The sequence below is a fragment of the Falco naumanni genome, chromosome 1 (genome assembly GCF_017639655.2).
Source record: "Falco naumanni isolate bFalNau1 chromosome 1, bFalNau1.pat, whole genome shotgun sequence".
Lineage (NCBI taxonomy): Eukaryota > Metazoa > Chordata > Aves > Falconiformes > Falconidae > Falco > Falco naumanni.
This window is the reverse complement of record NC_054054.1, coordinates 24,952,020-24,976,662: the sequence shown is the minus strand read 5'-3', so window position 1 is coordinate 24,976,662 and position 24,643 is coordinate 24,952,020. Positions and strand designations below refer to the sequence as shown.

At 42.7% G+C, this 24,643-nt stretch overlaps 1 protein-coding gene across 2 annotated transcripts in view; it reads left to right on the top strand.

Moving 5' to 3' along the window:
• ADAMTS3 (ADAM metallopeptidase with thrombospondin type 1 motif 3) overlaps positions 1-24,643 on the top strand; it is a 132,406-nt gene that overhangs the window by 28,595 nt on the left and 79,168 nt on the right. For both annotated transcript variants that reach the window (XM_040586538.1, XM_040586528.1), the window contains exon 4: positions 16,037-16,193. In XM_040586538.1, the coding sequence (XP_040442472.1) occupies positions 16,037-16,193 (157 nt within the window). The remainder of the gene's footprint in view (positions 1-16,036; positions 16,194-24,643) is intronic.

The window sequence follows — 24,643 nt, the reverse complement described above, 5'->3', positions numbered from 1 at the left end:
ATTGCAGGTTTCTGCAGGAACATCACTCCATTTATATTATCCACCCCGGAATTGTGTTTATTGTGGACCATTCGTTTCACAAAGAGATTCTCACCACTGGCCAAGGAGTGATCACTGTCCCTTTTATTTTTGGTTCTTACTTTTCTACTACATTGCAGAATGGCCAGTTGTGCCTGGCTTTTGACCAGATTACTTTTCACGGCATAGTGTCAAATTAGATGAGTAATCACATAGCGAATTTTTTTATTACTTGGATTACACTGAGTGTGATAGATGTGTTTAAAATTAAGAACATGTTTGTATTAAAAATAGTTTATTAGCCACAGGAAGAACTCTCCTTAGTTAAGGAAGTGAGTGTATTGTTTCTGGTCAGCTTGACATTCAATATTTTAGTATGAATGTATCTTACCTTCTTATTCCTAAATTGTGTCTGTAGGTTGGAAGAGGATATTAAAAATTCCTATGTTTTCATCCTGTTTCTGAATCTTCATCCTGGTATTCAGTTGAACAAGAAGTATTTTTCTTTGTAGCTGCAGAAGATTTTTTTTTGTTGTTGCAAAAATCTGATATTAAATGATTAGTCACAAACTTCTGCTGTGTGAATAATTCAGCCGGCTGTGAAACCTGAGCAATATGTACTCTTTGAATATTTAATTTGATTTAAATTTGGTTTTAATCTTTTTAAATAAATGCTATCTCACTCTTAGCACTTAATAAGAAAAATCCTCACACTGCGCTATGCCGTCTGTGTTTAATATCCTTCAAGAACTGAGACTGAAATGATTCAGGAGCTCTTGCTCTAATTCGGAAATGTGTTGCCAGAAGTTCTGCAACAGATAAAACATGTGATATAAGAGGGATTTTATATCACATTGATCTTTTAGAGAGGAAAAATGAGCCATTGAATTCCTACTTGCTACACTAGAAATAACTCCAAGGGTGCCGGTGCTGAAGGAGACAGTAACTGTGGATGCTTTGCTTCCAAGCTGTGGCGCCAGCCCAGAGCCCTGGAACCTTGGGAGGGTCCATGGGGCTGGAGGCACATCCATGCGGGAGGATGAGATTCTTCTGCAAACCTCCCTTCTCCCTCTGTAGGCACCCAGCAACTGTATCAATAACATCTGTTTCTCGAAATGTGCGGAGCTTTGCCATATTACTTTTTCCAGCATTCTTCTAATGTGTAGTATTTTTTTATATGCCAAGTATGTTGAGGCCATAAATACTTTAACATGCAGAAGATGTGCAGTGAGAGAAGTATGTCCTTTTGGATGGCTTTTCCCCTTCCCTGCCAGCCTTGCGAGACGGAACTCGGCAGGGCCTGGATCCCCTGGCATGACTGAGAAGCAGGTTCTGGCAGAGGCACGGATGGCAATCTCCAAGGGACATGCCACCTACCCCAGCTCCCTGGGGACAGCCCCTGCCGTCACAGGGCTTGGAAACCCTCTTTGGTGGGTGGTGCTGCCTGCTGGATTTAAGAGTGTACCTTGGTCTGCTCATAACTTCATGTGGTGGCAAGGTATTTAGATGGGCATCGTCAGAATCCTGGTGTGTTATCATGCTGGTGAATGCGTGACAGAAGGGCCTGTTTGATCAGCATCGGAGAGTGAGGCTGTGCATCCATGCTGCAGGCTTTCAGCTCTCTCCACCTCTTCATCTGCGTACTCCCAGGTCTTTGCTTGTCCATTTAATTTTCTTTTAATATTCTTTTTAAGCCTACTCAAAGCGTGGAAGCCTGTTGATGCTGGCTCCCTGTTCTTGGGGAGCACACAAATTGCACAGGCTCTGCAGCAGCGAGGAGCCATGGTCCTGACAGAGTCCCATCTCCACAGTCTGTCCTGCAGACAGAGCAATTGGTTCTTTTTTATTTAGCTACACTTCTGATAGCAGCTTGCAGCAACACGTGCTGTGGGCAGAGTGATGGCCTGTACCTCCCTCTTCGGGTGGACTCTCTTTGCATTTTTAGTGAGGTTAAGAGAAAATTTGTCATTTAGTATAATTGCTGGTAATTTGAAATGAATGCCATTTATAGTCGCTTTGGTAAGCTTTCTGTATCAATATCAGATCTTCTCTGTACTCAACAATTTTTAAATTATCTGTAGCCACTTTTATCAGATCAGTACTGTATGTTGTACATAACAATGTGATAAAATAATACAGATCAGTGAGCCGAAATTACTTGGAAGTGTCATAAATGGAAGAAAATGTGCGATACTTGATTCTTTTACTTTTCACTTTATTTTGATTAATCGTTATATACATTGACTAATGCAAGTTAGACAAGCAATAACCACATAAAGCAGAATAAATGGAAAAAGAGGGAAAAAAAGTAGGTAGTAGGTACATGTTACAGATACCTGGAGCAGTAGGGGAATTCTTCCCTGGTTTGCCAGATGTGTTCGGTGTACAAGTAATGGGACTCGCCTGTGTGTATGAAGTTACTTGACTCCATCTATCCACAGAAGTCTTGCTGATTGTGATTTCTGACGTGTGCTGTGAGGGTATTACACAGATGGCTGAGCTCATCCTTCTTGTTTGGTACAGAGCACTAGTGGTTGTGGATACCGACTACAAAGTGGTGCTTTGGGAAGCTAGACAAGGAGATGCTTTTATCTACCAGATCTCTTACCTAGCAGGAAAATGTATGTGTGCTGTCATAAAGGTGTCTGTAGGCATTCTGTCACAGATTTTAACCTCAGTAGATGATGGACATGCTTTAGTATGAGAGCAATACATGTCTCTCCATTCTAGCTTAATAAATGAAGCCATAGGGCTATGCAAATGTGCTTGTATCTGCCAGTTCTGTTTAGCGATAGACTGGACTCTCTGATACTCCTTTTATATTACTGTTTTTTCATTCATGTGATACATTCTTTGCCAAAATTTTACTCCTTTTTTCTATGTGTGTCAGGAGCTGGCTGCGTAGGTCAGTGATACGCAGCTATTCCGGCAAGGTGATGGCTTGCCCCATTGTATTTATTTAACAAATGCAACAGCTGATGTGTATGCTTTACACAGTGCATGTGCTTGGGTAGATCACCCCTCTGAGTCACCCCAGCAAAAAGGGGTGTCAGCAATGGGCTGCTGGTACTGCAACGTATGATGCAGATTGGTCTTTGTCTTCACTGTTGTCAGGACCTGGTTGGCTTTTCCACAGCATTTGATGGTGTGTGTCTGTGGCATGATGGGGCAGACAGAAAGGCCCCTTGCAAAAAGGCTACAGTCAGCCATCAGCACTGGATCTACCAGAATAATTTGTCAAAATACCAGCCCAATTCATGCTCTCTTGAAGGAGTGATCATTTATGCCTGGTAAAAAAAAAAAAAAAAGTCAAGGGAGCGAGTAAATTCACCAGCCAGGTGAATTATCCCTCCAGGTTATGTATGTGCATAGAACAGCTGTGACTTTTATTGTTCATTTTATCTCCTTAAGTCTCTCAAAAATTTTTTCAAGGTGGAAGAGGGTAGATTTAGATTAGATATTGGGAAGAAATTCTTCACCGTGAGGGCAGCGAGGTGCTGGCCCAGGCTGCCCAGAGCAGCTGTGGGTGCCCCATCCCTGGCAAGGCTCAAGGCCAGGCTGGACGGGGCTGGGAGCAGCCTGGGCTGGTGGGAGGTGTCCCTGCCTGTGGCAGGGGGTGGGAACTGGAGGACCTTAAAGGTTCTTTCCAACCCAAACCATTCTGTGAATCTATGATTCTGTCTCTGATCCCCGTCCACAGAGCATGGGGTACACACAGGCTGCTGCCTTGCTCAGGCTCAGAGTCAACTTGCCTGCCCAGTCCTCAAGATCAGGTGCTTGTTTGCAGCAGAGGCTGAAAAAAGACACTGTCCACATACTGTGAGGTGGCAGCCTGCACCTGTAACACTGAGTTAGCATGAGATAATGCATTTTATTGTGTGCCTCTACCTAAATAAAGATGCGTGCTTGGCACTTGAACATTCTGGAGTATAACACTCTGGTTGATAGTCACGAATTGAAGAGGGGCATCGTGGGGCAAACTCTACAACTTCAGAAGTTTCTAGAATATTTTTGAAGAAGAAACCCAGAGAATTGGTTGATTCTTGATAAAATATGGATCCCATGTAGCATGAGAAATAATATCCGCCCAGTGAGTTGAAGGTATAACCCTGGAGCTATACATGTAGGAAACTTATAATCAATTTCCACCCACCATAGCTCTGTTTTGGAGACAGGCAAAGGGAAATGTGCTGTAGGAAAAGCATCTTTCTTTGCTTTTATTTTTCTTCCAATAAATCAACCAGTGTTCAGTGCGACTCCGAAAAGTTTTCGTCTTTGGATTAAAAAGGCAAGCAGCAGGTAGCTGTGACGCAGGTTTTGCACAGTCATTGAACTGAACACACCTTAAACTAACAGAGAGGGTGAAAGGTAGTAGTGTTTTTGCGCTGGATCTGTGTTTTTAGACGAGGCAGCACCTTTTTTATAAAAGCATGTTTATATTGACTCCTTAAAAAGTTTAGACTGGAGGGCTGTCTCCAGAAACTGCCCCCCTCCCCTTTTGCCAAGTCCCATGTGTTTGTCTTGGCAGGATACAGTGTCTGCTTGGCTGGTGCTGGGATATTAAATTGAGGGAACACAGAGCTCTTGATGCTTTTCAATAGGGCTTCTATTTAGTTACGGCAGGATAGAGCTGTCAGCCACCTGTGATTGTCCAACAGGGAAAAAGGGAGAAATAAGAAGGGTGGGGGGAGAGCCCTGGAAACATTTTCCAATTTCATCAATAGAATGGTCAGAAGAAATATTTTGGGAGGTCTCAGCTTTGTGTTGGTCTGACTGATGAGTCCTCCTGCTGCAGTTCTGGCTCAGTCGGCATTGGTGGTGGGTGAAATAAATGATGATGCTAGCTGAAACTACACTGGTCAGCACAAGCAACTTTATTATTTTAACTTATGTGTGTGGAGAATCTTTTAAGAGATTTTGTTATGAGCCAAGCAAGCCATTGGTGGCCCAAAGTGAGAATCACAGAATGGTTCGGGCTGGAAGGGACCTTAAAGACCCTCTAGTTCCCACCCCTGCCAAGGGCAGGGACACCTTCCACCAGCCCAGGCTGCTCCCAGCCCCGTCCAGCCTGGCCTTGAGCACTTCCAGGGATGGGACATATAGAATATGTATAGAATATATTCATCTATCCCAATTCTAACACTTATGGATGCTATACATATTTCTGTGTTTCCTTTTTAATGCATGTGTGGAAATCGATTCCTTTGAAAGTCCATCTTGGGTGCTCTTGGAAAACATGGGTGGAAGGTGAAAGTAGGCTTGGCATACACAGTATCCCTCTTCATTGGTCTTCATGAGAGAGAATGATGCTCAGCTTCTGTCTGTCAAATAAAGACCTCTTCTGCTTCTGTAGAGGAATGAAGCTGGGTTAATTAATATTGATAATATACAGCTGTGGGCTGGCTGATGTAGATAAGGTGCAGCTGTGGCTGATTCTGTTGAGTGGTTGAGCAGCCAAGGAATAGAGACGAGGAAGAAGCAGTGAGAAAAGAGAAAGCGTGAGCCTGCCTGCCCGCCCACCCACCCACCCACCTTGGATGAGGAGAGACTAGGAGAAGGCAGCAGAGGGACTGGCGTGAAGAGTATGTTGGTATGTGATGGTAAAAGACCTTGTTTCAGCTGGTAGTGACATGCTTCCACCACATGCTTTGAAGAATGGAAGAGGGAAAAAAAAATAAAAATTGGAGAAATCTCCAGCAGGAAGGGAGTAATTCCTTTGCATTTGTGCAAGCTTGGAGAATACGTTGCTGTTTGTCTCGATTCTTTCTCTGAGTTACTTCTGCCAGTATCCTACTTCTCTTCCTTGAGTTCAGAAAAAGTGTGTCTAAGGACTCTGTTGACTATGCTGTTCCACTGGGAGAGATGTCTTGGTTTTGGAGCAGATGACAGTTCCACCGGGTGAGACGGGAGGAATACATGGCAAGAGGTATATGTGCTATTGACTGATATGTAGCCAAAGAGGCCTTGTCTTTGTCACATGAAGGAAGAGTTTCCGTCTCTGTTTTTAAGGACAGATGGCAAGGTGGTAGAGGACCCTCTTTCTAAGTGGGCTTGTCTCCTCTTTGAACACAAGCTTGCGATTCTTTATATAGAACGGCAAAGTATGCAATTTCACAGACCTAGGTGTATTTGGGCCCTTTTCTGCTGACCTTGGGTAGTTACAGTCCCTTTGCTTGCATTCAGGTGACAACTGATCTGAAGAGATGTGGGCTCTGGAAGCCTTACTGTATACCTGGCAGACAAAACTTGTCATTGTTTGCCCATGTTGGTTGCAGTCATTGGATCTCAGTCTTCTAAGCAAGCAGACTGATCCTCCTGGGCGCAGTCATTCCCCTAAAACAGGGTTGACTGTCTTGTGCTGGCAGTTTTCCCTTTTCCCACTGTATTCTAGCTGTCCTTGGACTGGAAAATAACTGTCTGGCTCTTTTACATGTGCCTGCTTCCACGTGCTCTGATAAAGAGCTGTTGTCTTCTCATTTCTACTTACCTCCTAGGTAAACTCCAACTACATAATCCAGTTTATTACACCACATTTGCAACTGCATGCTACTGGAGGGTCCCAAGTTGGAATTTTCTGCTAGAGGGAAAGTGATTTTTGCATCCTCAGATCCCTGTGCTTATTGCTGATTTATTTCTTTACATAGCTTGCTCATTTCTTACCAAGGACTATTCATGCAGCCCAGCTTCATACAGACAAGCTTCTACTGCTGGGGAAACTGCAGCCTCCTTATTAATTTGTTTCTTACATTATTGACAACCTGCTCCATTTAGACGTGAATGTAGAGCCTTGAACGTGATGTTAAATTTTATTTTTTAATCTTTTAATCTCTCCTATTTCAAATCTTCACGGTAAAGACACAGTAAGCGGTATTTCCAGATTACTTTCTGTTTTACAGAAAGTTGTGCATATCCTAAGCCAGATAAAAGGTGCCTGTAATACAAATGGAGATTCTCATGTAGGTGGGATGCACTGAGGCTCTGTTGCCCATGTATCCCTCGCAATGCAGTGTACGCAATTATAGGTTAGATGACTGACATTTTTAGATCATCAAGTTTTATGCCTCAGGTATAGATAAAGCATGTCTGTCACATGTATTCAGCTGGTGTGGTTACCGTTGTGCTAAAAGCCTGTATAATGGTTAGCTTCAAGAAATCTACATCAAATAGATGAATGTTTCACTTGAGGGTGCTGTGAAGGAGCTGAACACCTTGTTCATTGCATTCGGTGCAGTGCAAAGGCACTGCATCCTCATAAAAGCAGTGGAAAGCAGGTGAAAAGGCATTTAATCTCAGAGCATGGTCTCTTATAGAAGAATGTGGAGCTCGCTGGCACAGCAGTGTAACATACCTGTGTACTTGGTGCTGTCAGAAGCAAGCAGCATTGATGTCCATCCTCAGAAGAGCGATGTAAGCACTGAGTGTGCCATGGGGTGGGCGTTTGCAGGCTGTTCTCCAGGGCTGGCTCCAGCCAGCTGGGCCTGGTGTGTCCCATTCACTGCTCTTTGTTCTCTGTAAAAGACCTAGATTAAATAGGTAATCCCAATTAACTGCCAGAAGGGTGTTTACATATTGCTCCTAGTTTCTAGCTGGGAGGCGAGAAATGGCAGAATAGGAAAATAAACCAAAAATTCAGTTTTGAGGTCTGGAACAAGCCTGGTGACAGAGTTGGTTAGAAAAGCTTGAATGGAGCACAGAGAGCAGGTGTGATGCCAGGAACAGTTTTTCATTGCAAGGGACATTATAGAATGTGATCTCATTTCTTTCTCATCTAAGTGAAAAAGGCAGGTATTAAAAATGTAAAAACAAAACAAACAAAAACACAAGAGAGAAAGAGAAACTGATGCAAGCAGCCTACAAAACCAGCTTAGCAACAGAAGTGCTCTTAGTCTTTACACTTTACTCCCGTGCCTGCCACATTGGTCTGGGAGCAGCTATGCCACAATTTGCAAATATTTCAATATTGTATTTCTGATTTGATTAAAGCAGCCTCACGTGTTCAGTTCTCACGCTGTTCAAAGCTGGCTTAGGAGAAATAGCTACTAATTAATAGCTCTCTTCTGCAGAGTACAATGTCAGTGTTTTAAAAACTGTTTCTTTGCAGTACAAGGGCATTAAGGACAGCTGAAAAACATAATTTATATAATTACATCCTCTGTGGTAGATCCATTATGTCTTAAAAAAATGCAGGGTTTTCAAGATACAGATACCAGCTGAAATATAATATTGTAAAGGTAAGTGCATACATAGATTAAAAAAATAGCAAGGACACACAAACACTGAGATGAAAGCATTTTGCACTGAAAATAATAATTATCTTGTGCACTCACCACCTTTAAGTCAGTGAGGTATAGTTGACCCTGTCAGTATTTAGCTATAATTTAATATCATTCTACTTAAATGTATACAGCTTTAGTGATATAAAAACAAGCAGCTCGTAAACCCTGATGGATGGAAGTATGTAGAGCTCAAGGTGATCATGGTGCCGGTTGTCACCTCACTGGTGGGGCACAGAGGGGTTTCTGTGTGACTGGCTGCCATTTCAACGAGTTTCTCATTTACAAATAGTGTTGGGCAAATGCATCCTGAATCTTTACAGGCCAACCTGAAAAATGGAAGACTTCTTCCACCCATACCCTTTAAGATGCCCTCTGTTACCCCACCGCTGACAATTTTGGCCCCTTCTGGTTGAGACCTCAGCGTGATGGTTTGTGCCCTTCAGGAGCAGCTGTCTCTGAGCATCGCTTGATGGGAATGCAGCCAGCAGCCGGTGACGGAGCAGCGCTAGCTGGAGATTTATCAAGAAAAAGGGAGAGTTCACTCTATCCCAGGAGGAGCTGACGTGGCACTTGGTCACTGAAACCACCGTTCACCCTCTTCTCTTGGTAATTATTATACTGGTGGTTTCTGATGAACTTCTGGATACGTGGCACGGTTTCAGTCACTGTGCTCCCGTAAGCGCTCCTTGCTGGTGAGGTTAAGTGTGGCCTCCCTGGGGAAATGGCGCGTGAGCTGAGGGGAAGCCAGGGCTGCGTAGCTGTGGCTGTGCTGGCCCGTTGCTGCCAGGGAGCTGGCTCAACTTCTGCAGTGCTGGTCCTGGTTGCCTGCTGAGGCCGCCCCTGGAATCCTGGGCTCAGTGCTGGGCCCCTCGCTGCCAGGGGGACACTGAGGGGCTGGAACGTGTCCAGGGGTGGGGAAGGGGCTAGGCCACAAGTCCTATGAGAGGCGACTGAGGGAACTGGGGGGGGCCTAGCCTGGAGAGGAGGGGGCTCAGGGACCTTCTCACTCCCTACAACTGCCTGAAAGGAGGCTGTAGCAAGGTGGGGGTCTGTCTCTTCTCCCAAGTAACAAGCAATAGGATGAGAGGAAACAGCCTCACGTTGTGCCAGAGGAGGTTTAGACTGGGTATGAGGAAAGACTTCTTTACTGAAAGGGTGGTCAAACATCAGAAGAGGCTGCCTGGGGAGGTGGTGGAGTCACCATCCCTGGAGGTGTTTAAAAGACATGTAGATGTGGCACTTGGGGACATGGTTTAGTCGTGGGCTTGGCAGTGCTGGGTTAACGGTTGGACTCAATGATCCTAAAGGTCTTTTCCAACCTAAAAGACTCTGTGATTCTGTGACAAAGCTCTTAGGCTGGAGCCTGGGGAAGGGTCATCGTGCCATGTCTTGCTTTCTCTGCTCTTCCCCTTGGAGCCTGCATTGGCCACTGCTGTGTGACAAAATCTGTGAATTGGTGCCCGATTATCCTGCAGCCTGGCTTCTCGTACAGACCTTGCTTTGTTCACATTCCCAGCATGTCAGAAACTTCAGTTCCTTGATCATCAAAGTGGTATGGCCTGGTGGTGGTGGAGGATCTGATGGTTGCTGGTACTATAGCACACGTACTTGGATCTACTTGAAATGGGGACTCCTTGAATCATTTTGGTCACATCTGCTTAGTTGTTCAGGGTTGTTTCCCAGCATTTGTATACAGATACATGTAATACTGGGTTTCAATTGACAGTGTGCCTGTAGCCTACTTGGTTTATACTGGTGTGTACTGATGGATCAGGGGTCCTACCACTCTAGATGCTGTGCAGACACAGGTCATGAACACAGCTTTTGCTGTCAAGAGCTTACAGATTTCAGTGAGATAGAAGGGAGCAGATGGAGACAGGACAGGAGGTGGGAAGCGTAAGACATTATTGATGAACACAGTAGACAGAGGTCTCAGCACTTCAGAAATCTTACCCTTTGTCAAGCTTTCTTCATAGGCAGTTAGGCAAGTGAGTGTGTTGTAGAGGGAGTTGCATGAAAAAAAGAAGCTTTTGTGTTTGGGGGCACCATGAGAAGACAGTAAGAAGGAAAAAACCCAGAACTTGGAATAAAGCTGGGCAGTGGAGACTGGCATCAAAAAGTGAGAACATTTACTGACCTGGTTGCATTGAACATGAGATGATAGGTAGGATGGGGATATTCTGTCATAGGTTTAATTTGTAAAATAAATGCACTGTAGACTTAACAGCCCAAAGCATTTCCTACTCTCCAGTAACATGCAGTGGCAAGTATTAGCAGCACTTGACTTGATAATGGCCAGTAGTGTGACTCTGCTGCCTTACTAAACACACTCTTTCACTTTCTGACACGTAAGGGTGGCCTTTTCAAAACACACCTGGGAATTAAATGACTTGCCCTTATTGCAAGCCACTAGAAAAAGGGCATTTAACTTCCTAAAATACTTTTGAAAATCCCACCCATAGTGTTTACTGACGTTAAATGTATCCATTCTTAATGGTCACTCTACAGTTCTCTGTTGTGCTCTCTGAATGAATGGTTCTTTCCTCTCTTGCAGCTAATACTCCATGCATATTTATACAGAATCACGTTCCCCCTTTAAATGCTGTTGATTTTGGCTCCGTAAACGATTCCTTACTTTAACCTGCCCTTGTAGGTTATTTTCTCAAGGCTTGATATTGTTTGTAATTCCCCTATTGTTGTCTGTGTCTTTTTGCATTTGAAAAGAAAAAATACATATGCATTTTCCTGTGGTGTTTTTTTTATCAGTGGATTGTCCAGTAAAGAATGCATCGTTGTCTGTCATCTGGGAAGTGCTTCTAGGTGGGCTGCCTATGCCAGACTATTGGCCTTGCTCCCAGTTACCTTTTATTATGAACTTGGGTAGGACTTGCTCCTGCATTGGTTTAATTCAGCAGCAGGGTTTCCCCTCAGTTTGCTATGCACCATTACTTCTGGATTGAGGAGGACAGAAAGAGCTGCAGGCATGAAGCACGACGATGCTCACAAGTTGTTTAAAGGCAACTATCAGAGTTAGGCAGGGAGGTGGGTGCACATAAGGTGCTAATCGAACCATCAGCGGGTGTCCCCTGCGATAGCCCTCAAGGAGGGGAGTTTGCTGCCCGTCTAAAAATGGGAGAAGTGAGTCTGTAGGAAAGCTAAAAAGTTAATCCACTTCCCCCAAGTCTCAGTCAAGGTTGAAATGGTGCTGAGAACAGGCGGGTTTATTTCCAGCCGCTGTGCCACAAAAAGCTTCTTTTTGCTTTCAGCAGGTTTAAGAATGAGGACAGTTCTAGATAAACTTCAGGGAAACACAGATTTCAAACTGTGTCTTTCACTTTATGGAAACTTTGAACGTTGTTAATTTGTAAGAAGAAGTAGTAAAATTAAATATCATTCCAAGATTTCAGACTATGCTTTCCTGTATTGCTCCATAAATGTGCTTTTGAGGGAAAAAAAAAAATTCCACTACATACTTCTTTCTTGAAAATCCACCGCAGTCTTTTCTCCAAGTGAGCCTTTAAAAATATCTCCTCTAAACACCTGCTTTTCTCTCTAGCTGGTAGGGAAGAAAATGCTGGGTTAGCAGTAGAGTTTACAGTGATGATTCACTGAATATGCAGTACCTGTTTATGCATCTCTTTATCCATTTGGAAAATTTCAAGCTCTTCTATTGATGAAATTTGGGGGGGGGGGGAGGGGAAGAAAAAGTCAGACTGGAAAGCAAGCTGGATTCTGTATTCGTGCTTGCCTGTAGGCTGTTAAAATGGAGCAAAACTGTCCCAGTTTATTCTAAATCTCATTTTCCAATAACAGGGAAAAAAACCTAGTGTTTATAAAAATTTGTCTGCCATCATTTACAACATGCTCTGTAAGATAACACCCCTATAGTAATTTTAACTCTTAAGTGTCAGCCATAGCATGTTAATATTTGCACTGTTTACTGTAGTGGTGAAGCAGCATAAAGGTGAATATCTCAAAAGTGTGGGCAAATTAATTATTTAAAAGACTGAAACTTTTTCAGCTTCCACACAGACGGTACAAAATCATACCTGCAAATAAAGCAAAGTGTAAACAATGCTAAAAGGTGTGGGAGAGATAAGGAACAAAGTGAGAAATGATGCTGAACAAAACCCAAATGTTTTCTTGTTATTGTAACCAACATACACCTTTTATTTTACTTTTTTAAAATCCATGTTTTTCCTTCTTCAGCCCTTTAGGTTTGACCCTTTGAATACAAAGCTACAATTGCCTGGTCTCTGATGTAATTCTTCCTTTTTCTTGGGACTGCGGGGAACACTGTTCTTCCAAAAATCACGTTGCCGGTGTGGTAAATGGTCTGTGCTTGCAGCCTATCAGCCTGTGTGAACCATTTGACAGTGTGTATTTTTAATTAACTTCTCTGCTGTGACAGGGGAGGTTGCAAGTTTGTACTGGAGGTCAGATCCTTGCTCTTGCACCGGATCAGCGGGAGATGTTGCTCTCTAGGAACCCACCCTATGTTGGTGACAACTGGTTGGAAATCCAACCCTTCAGCTCCATTTGCAGAAAAATTGTGTGATGCTTGTTCATGATGATGGGCACAAATCCCCTCAACGCAGTTCAGATCCTCTTAGATGGTTATCCTTAGCCACCACCATAACGATGCACAAAAGATTGAGGTACACCTTCTGTGTGTGTAAATAATCATCCATACTGTTTTAAAATTAAAAAAGACAACAAAAGCTGGTATGAGATACAGTCCGACTGAAGTGGGATCCAGCCTGGAAGAGAGACAGGACCTGGTCCTGCCTGTGATCCCAGGTGTGTGCCAGGGCCAGGAGACCGCTGGTCATCTTCTACAGAAAACCCGGGGTGTGCTGCAGTAATTGTGCTGGATAGTAACAGGTCAGTGCTTTGCGGATTTAGGTGCCAGCCTGTTCTGTGATGTGTTTGCAGGGAAGAGTCTCCCTGAATCAATGCCTTTTATCTCAGTGGTTATACTTTGTAAATTTGTAATTTGTAAATTTAAATTTGCATTATTTTTTTTCTTGTGATCCAAGTGATTAGTTGAGCATGATTAGGTGAAATGGGATGTTAACTTTGGGTACTGTTCCTCTTAATGAGCAATTAGACTTTTAAAATAGCAACTGTTTCTGTCTTGTATTAATCCAGCCATGTTATCGGCATCTGTGATGTTAGGAGGCTTTTGAGGAGCAGACAATGAGTTGTGGCTGAAGGGGGGTGGAATGTGTTAGGTCTGTCAAAGTGTTTTATACAGTTGTGAAAATGGAAACTGTGCTTGATGCTTGCAGACTATTCTTATATTCCTTTTACAGCAAGGCACACCCATTCTCAAAAATATAATTGTGGCTCTTTGTAGTTTTAACACAGACAAGGAAAAGCTGGGAAGCAAAGCCAAGCTTTGCTTTTGCAGTGAATGCTGATTTTGGATAGAACTACTTCCAACTCACGGGCAACAGCTTCCTAGAAAATGAGTTATTTACAAAAAAATCTTTATGCCAAGACAAGGTCTACACCAGTAACGTAGCAACTGTAGGTACAAAACTTAGTTTTGCTCAGAAAAATGGCAAGCAAATAAGCCATTAGAATACAAAGGGGACTTATTAATTCCCAGTCTAATTATGTGTACTAGCCACATGTAAAACTGACTTGTGATGCTAACCCGAGTTATTCCAACCAAAAAATCTCACTTACTGCTGCTACTCACATAACGAAAACGAAGGAAGAATGTCTTATTTGGGTTGATATAATTTAGCAATGCTTCAAGAAATTCATTAACTGAAAACTGGAGTGTAGATGTATGAAAACACACAGAGCATGGAAAGCCTGTGGTGGGGTACTCTTTGTGACATTTTGAATGTTTTTATTAAAAAAAATCTTTTTATACTCTGTCATGTACCTTCACAATTCTGTCTACTGGTATTGGACAAATTATCTAAGCTTAGACTATGGTAATCTCAATTTTTTTGGGAAAAAAAATATCCGTTTAGGATTGCCATAAATAAATTTGATGGCATTCAGAGCTGGAGCATGGAACTGCACCTGTACCTCCTCCAATGAGGCTAGGGAGGCCCTGGAGCAGTTTGCAGACCTGTCAGGATGGTCTCCTTCGGGTTTTGTGTTGGTTTGTTGTTTGTTTGGGGTTTGTTTTTTTTCCTGTTGTTCATACTTTGTATGCATCTATGGTTGTAGTCAAAGCCAGAACTGTAATTCCTACTTTACATGTTGTGAAATCTTCAGTTGCAGCATTACAGTAACTGGGTGCTCCTGTAGGGGTTTCTTTGGTTGGAAAAAATGCATGCATCAGCTATAGTGAGCAAGCAGCAGCTGTTAATGCCCTGCCCTGTTTTATACTTACAGAGTTATATATGTATACACACACACCAGACCTAATCTTACCCATGGGACTGATGCAGGTGGGCTGGGAACAGGTGTTTTCACATGCCTTGGTTTTTAGCTGAGCAGAGCTTGTGCCTCGACTCCAGAGCAAAAAAACATTGCTGGAGTTTTACTGTCAGTTGGCCGTGGGGCCAACACACCAGCCAACACCGTCAGTGCCTGCACCTCTGCAGAGGCTGTGCGGGACAGGGCTCGGGTGAGCTTGCACTGTCTGCACTCCCTGCCCTCGGCGAGACAGCCTCAGCCACAGGACCGTGTCCGTGGGATCCAGTGGGTCAGGGGATGTGCTCTGGCAGCCATCCGCAGACCGCTTACTTGCAAGGAGGAGAACATCACTATGTAAAAGGAAGGTCATAGGGATAACACTTGCTAGTAGCTGCTCTGCTACATTTCATACAATTGTTCATATTTTGTATGTTAATGTCTTTGATAGTAACTTGCAGACTTCTCAAAATATATATCCCTTTGGTGTTTTCCAGTATTTTCAAATATTTTGTAGCCATTTTCCCCTTACATGATGTTCTTGCTTTCACTGGCTGTGCTGGAAGTTTAGTCTTGCTGCCCTTAGGTACAAGCAGGGGATTTTAAGTGACTGTTTCCTTGAGTGTATTGCCAGATTTCCTTCACTGTTATTTACTGTGATTTATGTTTGAGTGCCAGCAAAGAAATTTTTCCTCCTGAGCATGAGTGTCTCTTCCCTTAAACTGGACTTAATGCAGGTGTGACTTAACTCCAGTGAGTTTAATTGTGGTAATCACCAGGATAAATCTGCCTTGTCTGCAAACCTGTCCCATGGCTTTTGTAGGTGGAAGACATAAAGAGAAAGGCTTTTGAAGAACTGTCAATAGCTACATAGTTATAGGTTAGAACACTATGTGTTCATTTAAGTAGGAAACCATATGGCTTCTGCTGATTTTAATGAAGTTCAATGAAGGGCCTGAGCCACAAGGGGTTCAGAATATATATGGGTTAAAGATTAGCAGAACATTGCAGTACGCAGTGCTCAGTGTGCCATGCTTAGATTACAGGACAGCTGTGCATAACATGCAGATGGTAAAGTCCTGTATGACTTTAGTCTTAGTTGTGTTTTTGAAGGGGTAATGCATCACATTTGTAAACCAGATCTTCCCTTAATGCCAGATGAATATCCCCAGAGCACAGAGGGATATCACCTCTGCAAGAAGTCCATGCAAAGCAAACACAGTGGTAATTTGAGTCCTACAGTGCATCAATATGCTGAGTGTTTCATGCTTCGCCCCTCCTGATATTTGTTTTTAAAGCAGCAGGCCAGGTCTTTAGGCTCTCAAATGACATATTGGCATGCTTTCTCTCTTCCTCACCAGGCTGGAATGATAAGAACTGATAAAGATGAATACTTCATTGAGCCTTTGGAAAGAGGAAAGCAAATGGAAGAGGAAAAGGGAAGAATCCACATGGTGTACAGGCGATCAGCTGTAGCGCAGCATCACACCGATATCCTCCCTGATGTCCATACAGAAGGTACAGTAGCCCTGTGTTGATGGTTTAGAAATCTGTTCCATGTAGCTTTTGAAACAGGCAGGTTTGACTGTTTGAAAAGGAAGCCTTTACATGACTTATGGCATATTTCAGCAAAGCATACACGCAGTTTCTCTGCCAGGAGCAGCACATGTGCACTTTCATCTAGGAGAACCAAACTTGGCCATGAAGTGTTCTCATCAAGAAATGCTGCAAAATGTTTGGGTTTTCCTTCCTTAAACCAAAAGCAAAGTTTGTACTGATTTAAGTGGAAGCAAGTCTGAGCTCTGCTCTTTCTCTTCAGCTGACACCAGCAGGGCTGTACCCCGAGTTCAGCGTGGCCTTGGCCCCCGTCCCACTGAGTCCCCAGTGGGAATCTGATGTTGATAAGATATTGTGGAACATGAGATGTTGATGGAAATACTCATATGACTTCAATGTTTTAAGTTGTTACTAAGGCTCACCTGCCCATACAACTTTTATGTGAAGATTGGGTCCTATTTCTTTCTGAGTAATAGTTTAATTGTGCCAATGACTGACACTGTTTGCCTGCTTCTACTGGTTGCAATTAACACAGTTTGAGGGCAGTTGTGTTTTGACTTATCCAGGGATTCCCTTTGATCTTCAAGATAATGTGGTTGGTCCATCTGAGAATAATTATTGTGTAGTTGAATCCATTTGCATGTACATCCCCCCCCCCCCCCCCCCCCCTTTTAATATTACACAAATCCTGGCAAGCTAACACATTGCGTAGTGAATGTTGAGGTTTTTGATGCCATGGGCTGAGGATGAAAGAGGTGGCTCCATTCCCCTTCAGTGCTCTCTGCCTTTTTTCAGCATCTCTCAGCTTCTCATATTTCTGTTCTTTCTGTTCCCACGTTCTTGGAACTTAAAGGGGTTTGAGAAGAACTACTGCATACAATACAGAGAAGTAGAGTTAGAGACTAACATTAAACAGAGAGGAATCAAGCAGTCCTTCTTTGCTAGTCCTCACAGACTTAAATTATTTGATGTGATTTTGGAGTCTTGTCTGAACCACCCAGGCTCATTGACTGGCTCTTCTCCAAGACCTGTGCTGCCAAAGGTACTTTGCTTTTGGTACACCAACAAGGTCATTCAAATCTAGCTTGTGCATCTCGGTTGTGTGATCGATTGGACAGTGCTAAATAAGCCTTTGCGGTAGCGGCAGTGGGCTCAACACTATGTTTCTGCATTGAACCACTTTGTCAGCTGGGCTGGCAGACTCAGACCATGGTTGGGCACAGTGCATACTTGATAATGGACCTTCTGGGTCTGCTTTGGTGAATTCAGCATCTCTTTACAGGTTTTCATGTGCTCACATGTACATAGTTTGAATCCATGGAAGCCTTTGCAAATCTCAGGTAGGTATGACTTGGGGAAGGTTAGCAGGAGCATGCAACAGCTGAGACAAATTATATTTCTAAAAAGCACATCATCGTATTTGAAGATTAATGAGACAGTAACACCTGAATGATGAGTCCTACCTCAGAATCATTGAATGTTGTTTGGGATTTGGCCAGTCCTTTGAGGGTCTTCTCTTCAGCATCTTCCCATCCTCATTTGGTTAGAGGGAGCACTTGGGAGCAGGAGCTAGCTACCTTTTTGTAACTTTTTGTTAGTGTCAAAGCCATGTGTCTGTAGCTCATTTCTTGTCTATCAAGAAGTTCAGACCAAAAAGGCTGGTTTCTTGTAGACTACTTTATTTCCATCTTTTGGCAGAGGGGACCTGTTTCTGTGATGCTGTGCACTGTTATTTTAGCATTTGTCTGGAAAAGATCTATGCAGTACATAATACAGGTTGTCTTGGCAAGTGGAACCGAGAACCAGAAAGGTGGATATGGATGCCTTGAGGGCATTCCATGAGAAAGGAGCATCATGCAGGGAACCAGAACTTGATCAAGCACAGACAGATGAAGGGAATTTGCTGCATCCCATATAGCGCTGAGAAAGATACAGCTTTTTATTTTAAATGGAAGTGGAGGGCATGAGAGAAGAGAGGTGCTTGTGTCTGCCACTTGATTACAAGGCTTGCCAGTCTTGTCCTGACACAGCTGAGTGTAGTGTGATGTTCCTGGGAGTGCTCTGCAGCCCAGACAGTGCTCTTGAGAGCTGGGCTGTGCAGATCCTGGCTTACCAACCACAGCCAAAGGCTGTGGTGCAGTCCATCAGTCTGTGTCCATGGTATGCTCTCGTAGGTGTTTTACTGATGTATCACATACATGTTCATATGAAACATCTCTATATTTCAACTTCTGTGATACAAAATCTGACAATTAATAAAGCAACAGGCCTGGGTTGGGTTCCTTAGTAGTAGTATTTTCTGTCATCTGCAAGCTAGTTCTCCTCCCTCCATGTTCTTTCATAATTTTAAATGCACATTCAAGGAAAACTTCACCCGCTTTTGTACCACTGCGCTTACAACTAACTTGTGCATATGTTTTTAATTTAAACTTCCTAGAGTCGTAGCCATAGATTTCTGGATAACTCATATGCAAAACCATACCTAGCTGAAGGTGCCTGGTGATGACAAGGTATGGTCCAGTCCTATAGACCATACAGCTTCTTGTGGTAGGAAAAGGGGGGTGGTTTATGATTCCTAGATTGCAGCCACATTTTAACTGAATTCTATTCCTGTAAGACACCCAGACCATTCGTCCCAAAAGCTTATATTCTTGGGTAAAACCTTACCTAACATGAAATAATTGCTACTACAAAATAGAAAAATATTGTATGGGATTTTTGGCTTCCATGTTTATGTATTCTGGCGCTATCTTGGTTTTGCTAATCTGTAAGGTCATTTACAAGATCAGGCGAGTGGTGCTTGCATGTCCATATCTGTGCCTGTTGAGCTAAAACAAATGTGCAAATCTTATTAAAGTTTGTGTTTACAGAAGATTTTTAACCTTGTTTCCAATGGACATTAATAGAAAAAAATCCTCTTGATTATTGCCTTGCCAAACGGTTCGATGTACTAGACAAACTGCTTTTTTCTATACAGCTCATTTTCAGTATAAAAGTGGCCAGAGAATCTCTCAACAGCCCACGTGTAAGAATGTCAGCTGATCCTGGCACAGATGAGAGTGTGGCATGCCTACGCTTTTGTGAGAGTGCTGTAGATGTTACAGCTACTGTTGGTATCTTGAACTTTCTCCTGAGGAGGTTTCTTAAAACATGTTAGATGAGTTTTCTTCTAGAGATGAGCTTCCATTGGTCTTAATTTTCAGATGTGTCTAAAGGTCTCTTTTTGCCAGTGCATTGTGAAAACTGGAAGACTTTCTGATCTTTCCTGTTTTTCAAGGAAAAAAGTTAGATGGAGGCTGGCTAATTTTCCCTCCTGTTTTTTTCAGGAACTTTTCAGCTGAAGTGATTTCTTTGCTTTTAGCACCTTCTGTTAATGTTGACTGAGGCCCAGTTACTGACTCCTCCCAGCTGGGTAAATCATGATCTTTATTGTACTATTATCCTTATGAGGAATATGTATGGCCTGTGCGATGGGTTAATGTTATGGCTTTTCTAACTAAATAAATGGTAAGCATTACTCATGTTCACAGGAAATCTCTCTTACTTGCTTTTGACAATTTAAAGCTTCTGCACACATTTCAGTTCAGGAAATAGATCTGGCAATTAAACCACTGTAAAACAGTTTGCAGTGGTTAAGTAGTCTGCAACATAAAGATGCATGAAAATCTTTATCTTCTCTGCCCCTGCTCCCCACCCCACATGCCCAGGGCAGAGGCAGAAATGCAGAGTACAGTCTGCTGGTGGTTTAGAAGTTCAGCTCATGCAGACAACAATCCAAGGTTTCAGTAATAAATGACAGATGACTCAAGGAACTAGACATTAAGATAAAAAAGTACTTAACATTGTTGTCAGTGAAGTTGTTGTAAAAACTGGGAGATGTGTAAAAGCCCTCCTCCACAAAGAAGTAGGACATGCTGCACTGTGTTCTCTTAACAAGAAGTCGGTTTTATAAGATGCTATTGTCATGCAAGAGTCCAACTCCAGCTATACGGAAGAAGCTCTCAGTCTCATGGGACATGTGGTATTCCTGCAGGATTTTATAACATTTGGGAATTTGTTGGATGTTTTTCATTCAGGTGGAATGAGCATAGGAGTTCTAAGCCAAAAAACCTACCATCTTAAGAGCAAGGTTTCAGCACAAATTGCAATGCAGCAAAGCATTTATTGGTTCAGGTGCTGTGTTCTCATAGAAATAAACACGCGTGTATGATCTATCTACTCCCCTGTCCTGTTTTTCTGTAGTGCAGTTATTTGTGACACAGTTTCAGCAAGCTTTCTTAGAAAGGTGGGAACCAGAAATCTGGGTTTCTGGAGAAGATACTAGGATGCCTCATGCTACTGGATCATGTGGGTTTAACCTTTCCACTTCTGCAGCACCCTAACCCTAGCCCTGAAGCAGCACCCTGTGCTGATCCCTATTTATGATATTCATGTCTATCTACAGCCTCTTCAGGGAATGACTGCGTATGGCGTGCACCACCCTGTTGTTTTCATCATCTGCTTTGTGTAGAGATTGGTTTCCTTAGAAGTGCGTTACATGAAACACTCAAGAAATCAGGTGGGAAATCCTGCCTCATTTATTTGAGGAATGCTGTAGGATGATAAATCCGTTAACATGTATGGATAGCCCTTGGTTTTCCTTCCCTCTACATGCCTGTGCTAGGAGGAGTGCTAGGGAGCTTCTGCATCTTCACACACTGAAACACTGAAATGCTTATGCAGCCTTTTTTTTTTTTTTTTTTTTTTTTTTTTAAGGTTTTGGTTTGGGGAGGGGGAGGTTAACCTTTTTCATTAACCACAGGGAAGAGCCCCTCAGCACTCTTAGCAGAAGATGGGAAGAAATGGGAGTATTTCAGAAAGAAAAGTGAAACGATAAGATAACACATGCTGCTTTTTTTTTTTTCTTTTTTGCTTTTTATTATTTTTATTTCATCATCCCTCAAGTTAAGGAGCTGGAAATATATACCAGCGGCTGAGCCTTTAAAGAGATGGTACATATATCCTTTGAACTAGTGGGCATTTGTTTTTTTTTGTGTGTGCACCCAATTTAGACTTTTTGAAGGAACCCTTCATTAATTACTGCCTTTTTATACCTTACTCTTTTCAGTCATTCTGTTGTGAATATGATCTGTTGCATATAAATGGCCCTGAACATTTGGTAGTTGTTTTAGGCTCATAAAATGCCAATGCCTTCACTCTGGAATTGGGGAAATACAGATAGTTTTCCATATTTTGACAGACTGGTAGCAGGAGTGATTATTTGTGTTTCATGGGTAATCTGTCTGCTAATTCAAAGGATGCTTGGGTTTACTGTATTTCTTGGAACCTGATTTTTCTTCTGCTAACGTGAGACAATGCAGGGACCTGCAAGAAGTAGTAGGTCTTGACTTGTTAATGTTAAAATAATTTCTAAAAGCGTCAGTCTAATCGGTATGTGTGGTCCCCATTGCACGGCGTAAGCCTGTTTGCTGGTTTGAAGTGCTGAGCTCGGGTTAGTTCTGGACAGAGGAAGCTCTTCCTCTCCTGCAGGATGGTAGCCAAGGCCTCCCCTGGGAAGTCCCAGCTATTGAAAACCACTTAAATGTAGTAGGATGTGACGCAGCATCAATGAACGTCAAGTGGATTTCTTCGCTGGGAACAGAAAAGACTCTTGAATATTCTTCCTTGTGAAGAACTGGGTCAGACAGGAATCATGCAGAAAACCATGTGAAAACTAGTCAGCTCATAATGTTTAATGTAATCGTGACCTGGAATGACAATACTCATACCAGATTTTCAAAATAATGTATACTGTCCTAATTTTTGTCTGAGTTTGAGAAAATGATTGAGAGCTGATATCTGTGCTCAGAAGTGAGGTGGAATCAACCGTCATGAACCTGGGAGGAAAGAATGAATGAACAGGTATGTGCTTACAGCAAGTGACAATGAGTTGGGACAGGCTGCTCAGGCTGCAGGAGACCTTGTTAGGCTTGATAGGAATATAGAGAATAGGTGGCACTCAGATTTCCTTGAAATTCCCAGTTAATGCAGCGTGCTTTTGCTTGGCTTGTGCTGGAAGAGAAACACAACCCAGAAATGCATTTATGGACAGCAAGGACTTAGCAACCCAGTAATCCTAATGAATCTTTTCAGCTTTAGAAAAGGTGATGGGTGCACAGAGGGAGGAGGGAGGTATTCTTTCTACTGCCAACAGCCTCTGACCGTCCGTTAATCTGGTAGTATGAAAGGGGGGGAACTCCTAGTTCGAGCTATGAGGGGTTGCCATGTTTAACCTACCAAATGGTTATTGTTAGACTGGAATGAGAGAGCTCCTTAGAGAATAACCCTTTTCTGAAGTACTGCTACTTTAGTGTTGTCCATGTCTGGTCCTGTATCAAGGTAATTTATGCAAGGCTTTACACTATTTCTGAAAATATTTTAAGTAGTTGCTCTACTGTGAAAAGCTCTGTGACTTGGCATCCCCTGCTAATGCAGACATACCTTGTGGGGCAGCAGTTTGCAGGATGCCACTAAGCACAGCTATAGCATTTGTCTACTTTATACGGTCACTCATCTGGGGAGCAGAAAATGCTCTGCTTGCTGTGTGTCGATGCTCAGTAAGAACACTGTGCCAAGCAAGGAGGAGGTAGTCATACAGCTTTTGAGGCCACTTTTTTTTTTTTTTTTTTTTTTTAAGACACTGGATGTTTGTTTTTAAACATCTGGGATGAGCATCTGGTTAGGTGTAGTCTGGGAATCCTATCATAGAGCAGAATGATCTCTAGAGTTCTTCATGGGTGTAAATATGCACCACTGTCTCCTAATGGCTTTTCCATATTAGATTGCCCTGGGATGACATTTTGTAAGCTTGACTTCCCTGGTAATGTAGTCTTGATCCTAAAGACACTGAACATCTGTGCTTCTCATTTCACTTGAGTACTACAGGTACTCACCATCAGTGTTCACGTCATGAGTGTTATTCCCAAATAAGGTCTGCTAAAGAAAAAAATACTTACTCTTAAGGGCAAAAAGAAACAAAAATCAAAAGACCCCATATTGAGGGCAAAGGGTCTGGGGGACAGAGAGCAAACAAGCTATGCATACAAAGCTAAAATTAGAAGAATGTGTAAGACTGTCATGTTAAAACATCATTTAAATGAATCTTTAAGATTTTATCACCAAAACAGCTTTTTCGCTGAGGAGCGGAAAGAAATGCTGTCTCAATGAGCCTGAGTTGGAAGGGTTTGTAAGTATAGTGATGATATCAGTCTGTCTGAACAGGATGAAAAGGATCTGTTCTCCTTTGTCAATAATCTGACAGGCATCACCAAGATGTGGGATCATTAACCTTATTCCTTGAAAGCATTCAAGAAACAATAGAAACAGGCAAAGAACTGTAGAGGTCAGGATCAAATTTATACCCAGGAGGCCTTCTTTGCAAGCTCTACTGAATCAGGCTCAGGAGTGTGGTAAAATAAAATCCAAATTGTATTTCTCAGAAGCATAGAAGCTTGTTCCAAGTCCACTGGAATCAGTGAGGAGGCTCAGATTTACGTCAGTGGGCTGATGCGGCAGGTTTTGGATCATATTCTGCTTGAGCTGATCATGAAGAGTTTGATTTATCTTTCCTCCTGTTCGTTCACTTATTATTTCTTTCCATGCACTTTTGTTTCATATAGTATAATGATGACAACCAACCTTCAGCTTGGAGGTTACACAGAATGTTAAGTTACTCAAAGTTTTCCTGTTTTATCTCCCTCTTCACATCATAGCTTTTTTTTTTTAAATGACAAACTATTCACCCAGAGAGCACTTCAGATTAAAGTATTTCTGTAATTACTTCCTAACAGTGGGAAACAAGGAATAGGAGCCTTTATCTCCCAGCTTCCTTTCAGAATTTTCATTTTCCCTAAAGAACCAAAGTGCTTGTGTGGCTGATGGGGTTGCCATGGCACTGGGTTCGAATGTCTTTGTCCCAGGTGGGAAACATGTAGGAGGAAGAAATGATTTGGGAATTGCTCCTGGTTGCCTGGGAATGAAACCCTGGAATAGAGGTAGAAGAATGGGAAGACTATTGCCTGCTTTGAAGACCTCCCTCGGCACTTCCCCAGGCACATTAGTGTTTCTTAGAGACGTCGTCATGCCAGGAGGTGCCTGAACTTTTTCTCAGCAGAATTTCTCATGACCTGTGTTCTGACGGAGGATATTTTAGATACTGCTCAGCACACCACACAAGTTCGTGCATCAGTAATGACAGGGAAGACGGAACTGATTTCTGTGGAGACTTAGTACACCACGTTTTGTCACATGCTCTCTTACAACATACGCATTCTTGTGTAAGTTTTGTTGATGGCGATAACCTGTGCATGTACTCGTCTAAAGACATCCTGCCTCTTTTATCCAGAGCTGCTGGAGCTTTTGCTTTTAAATCA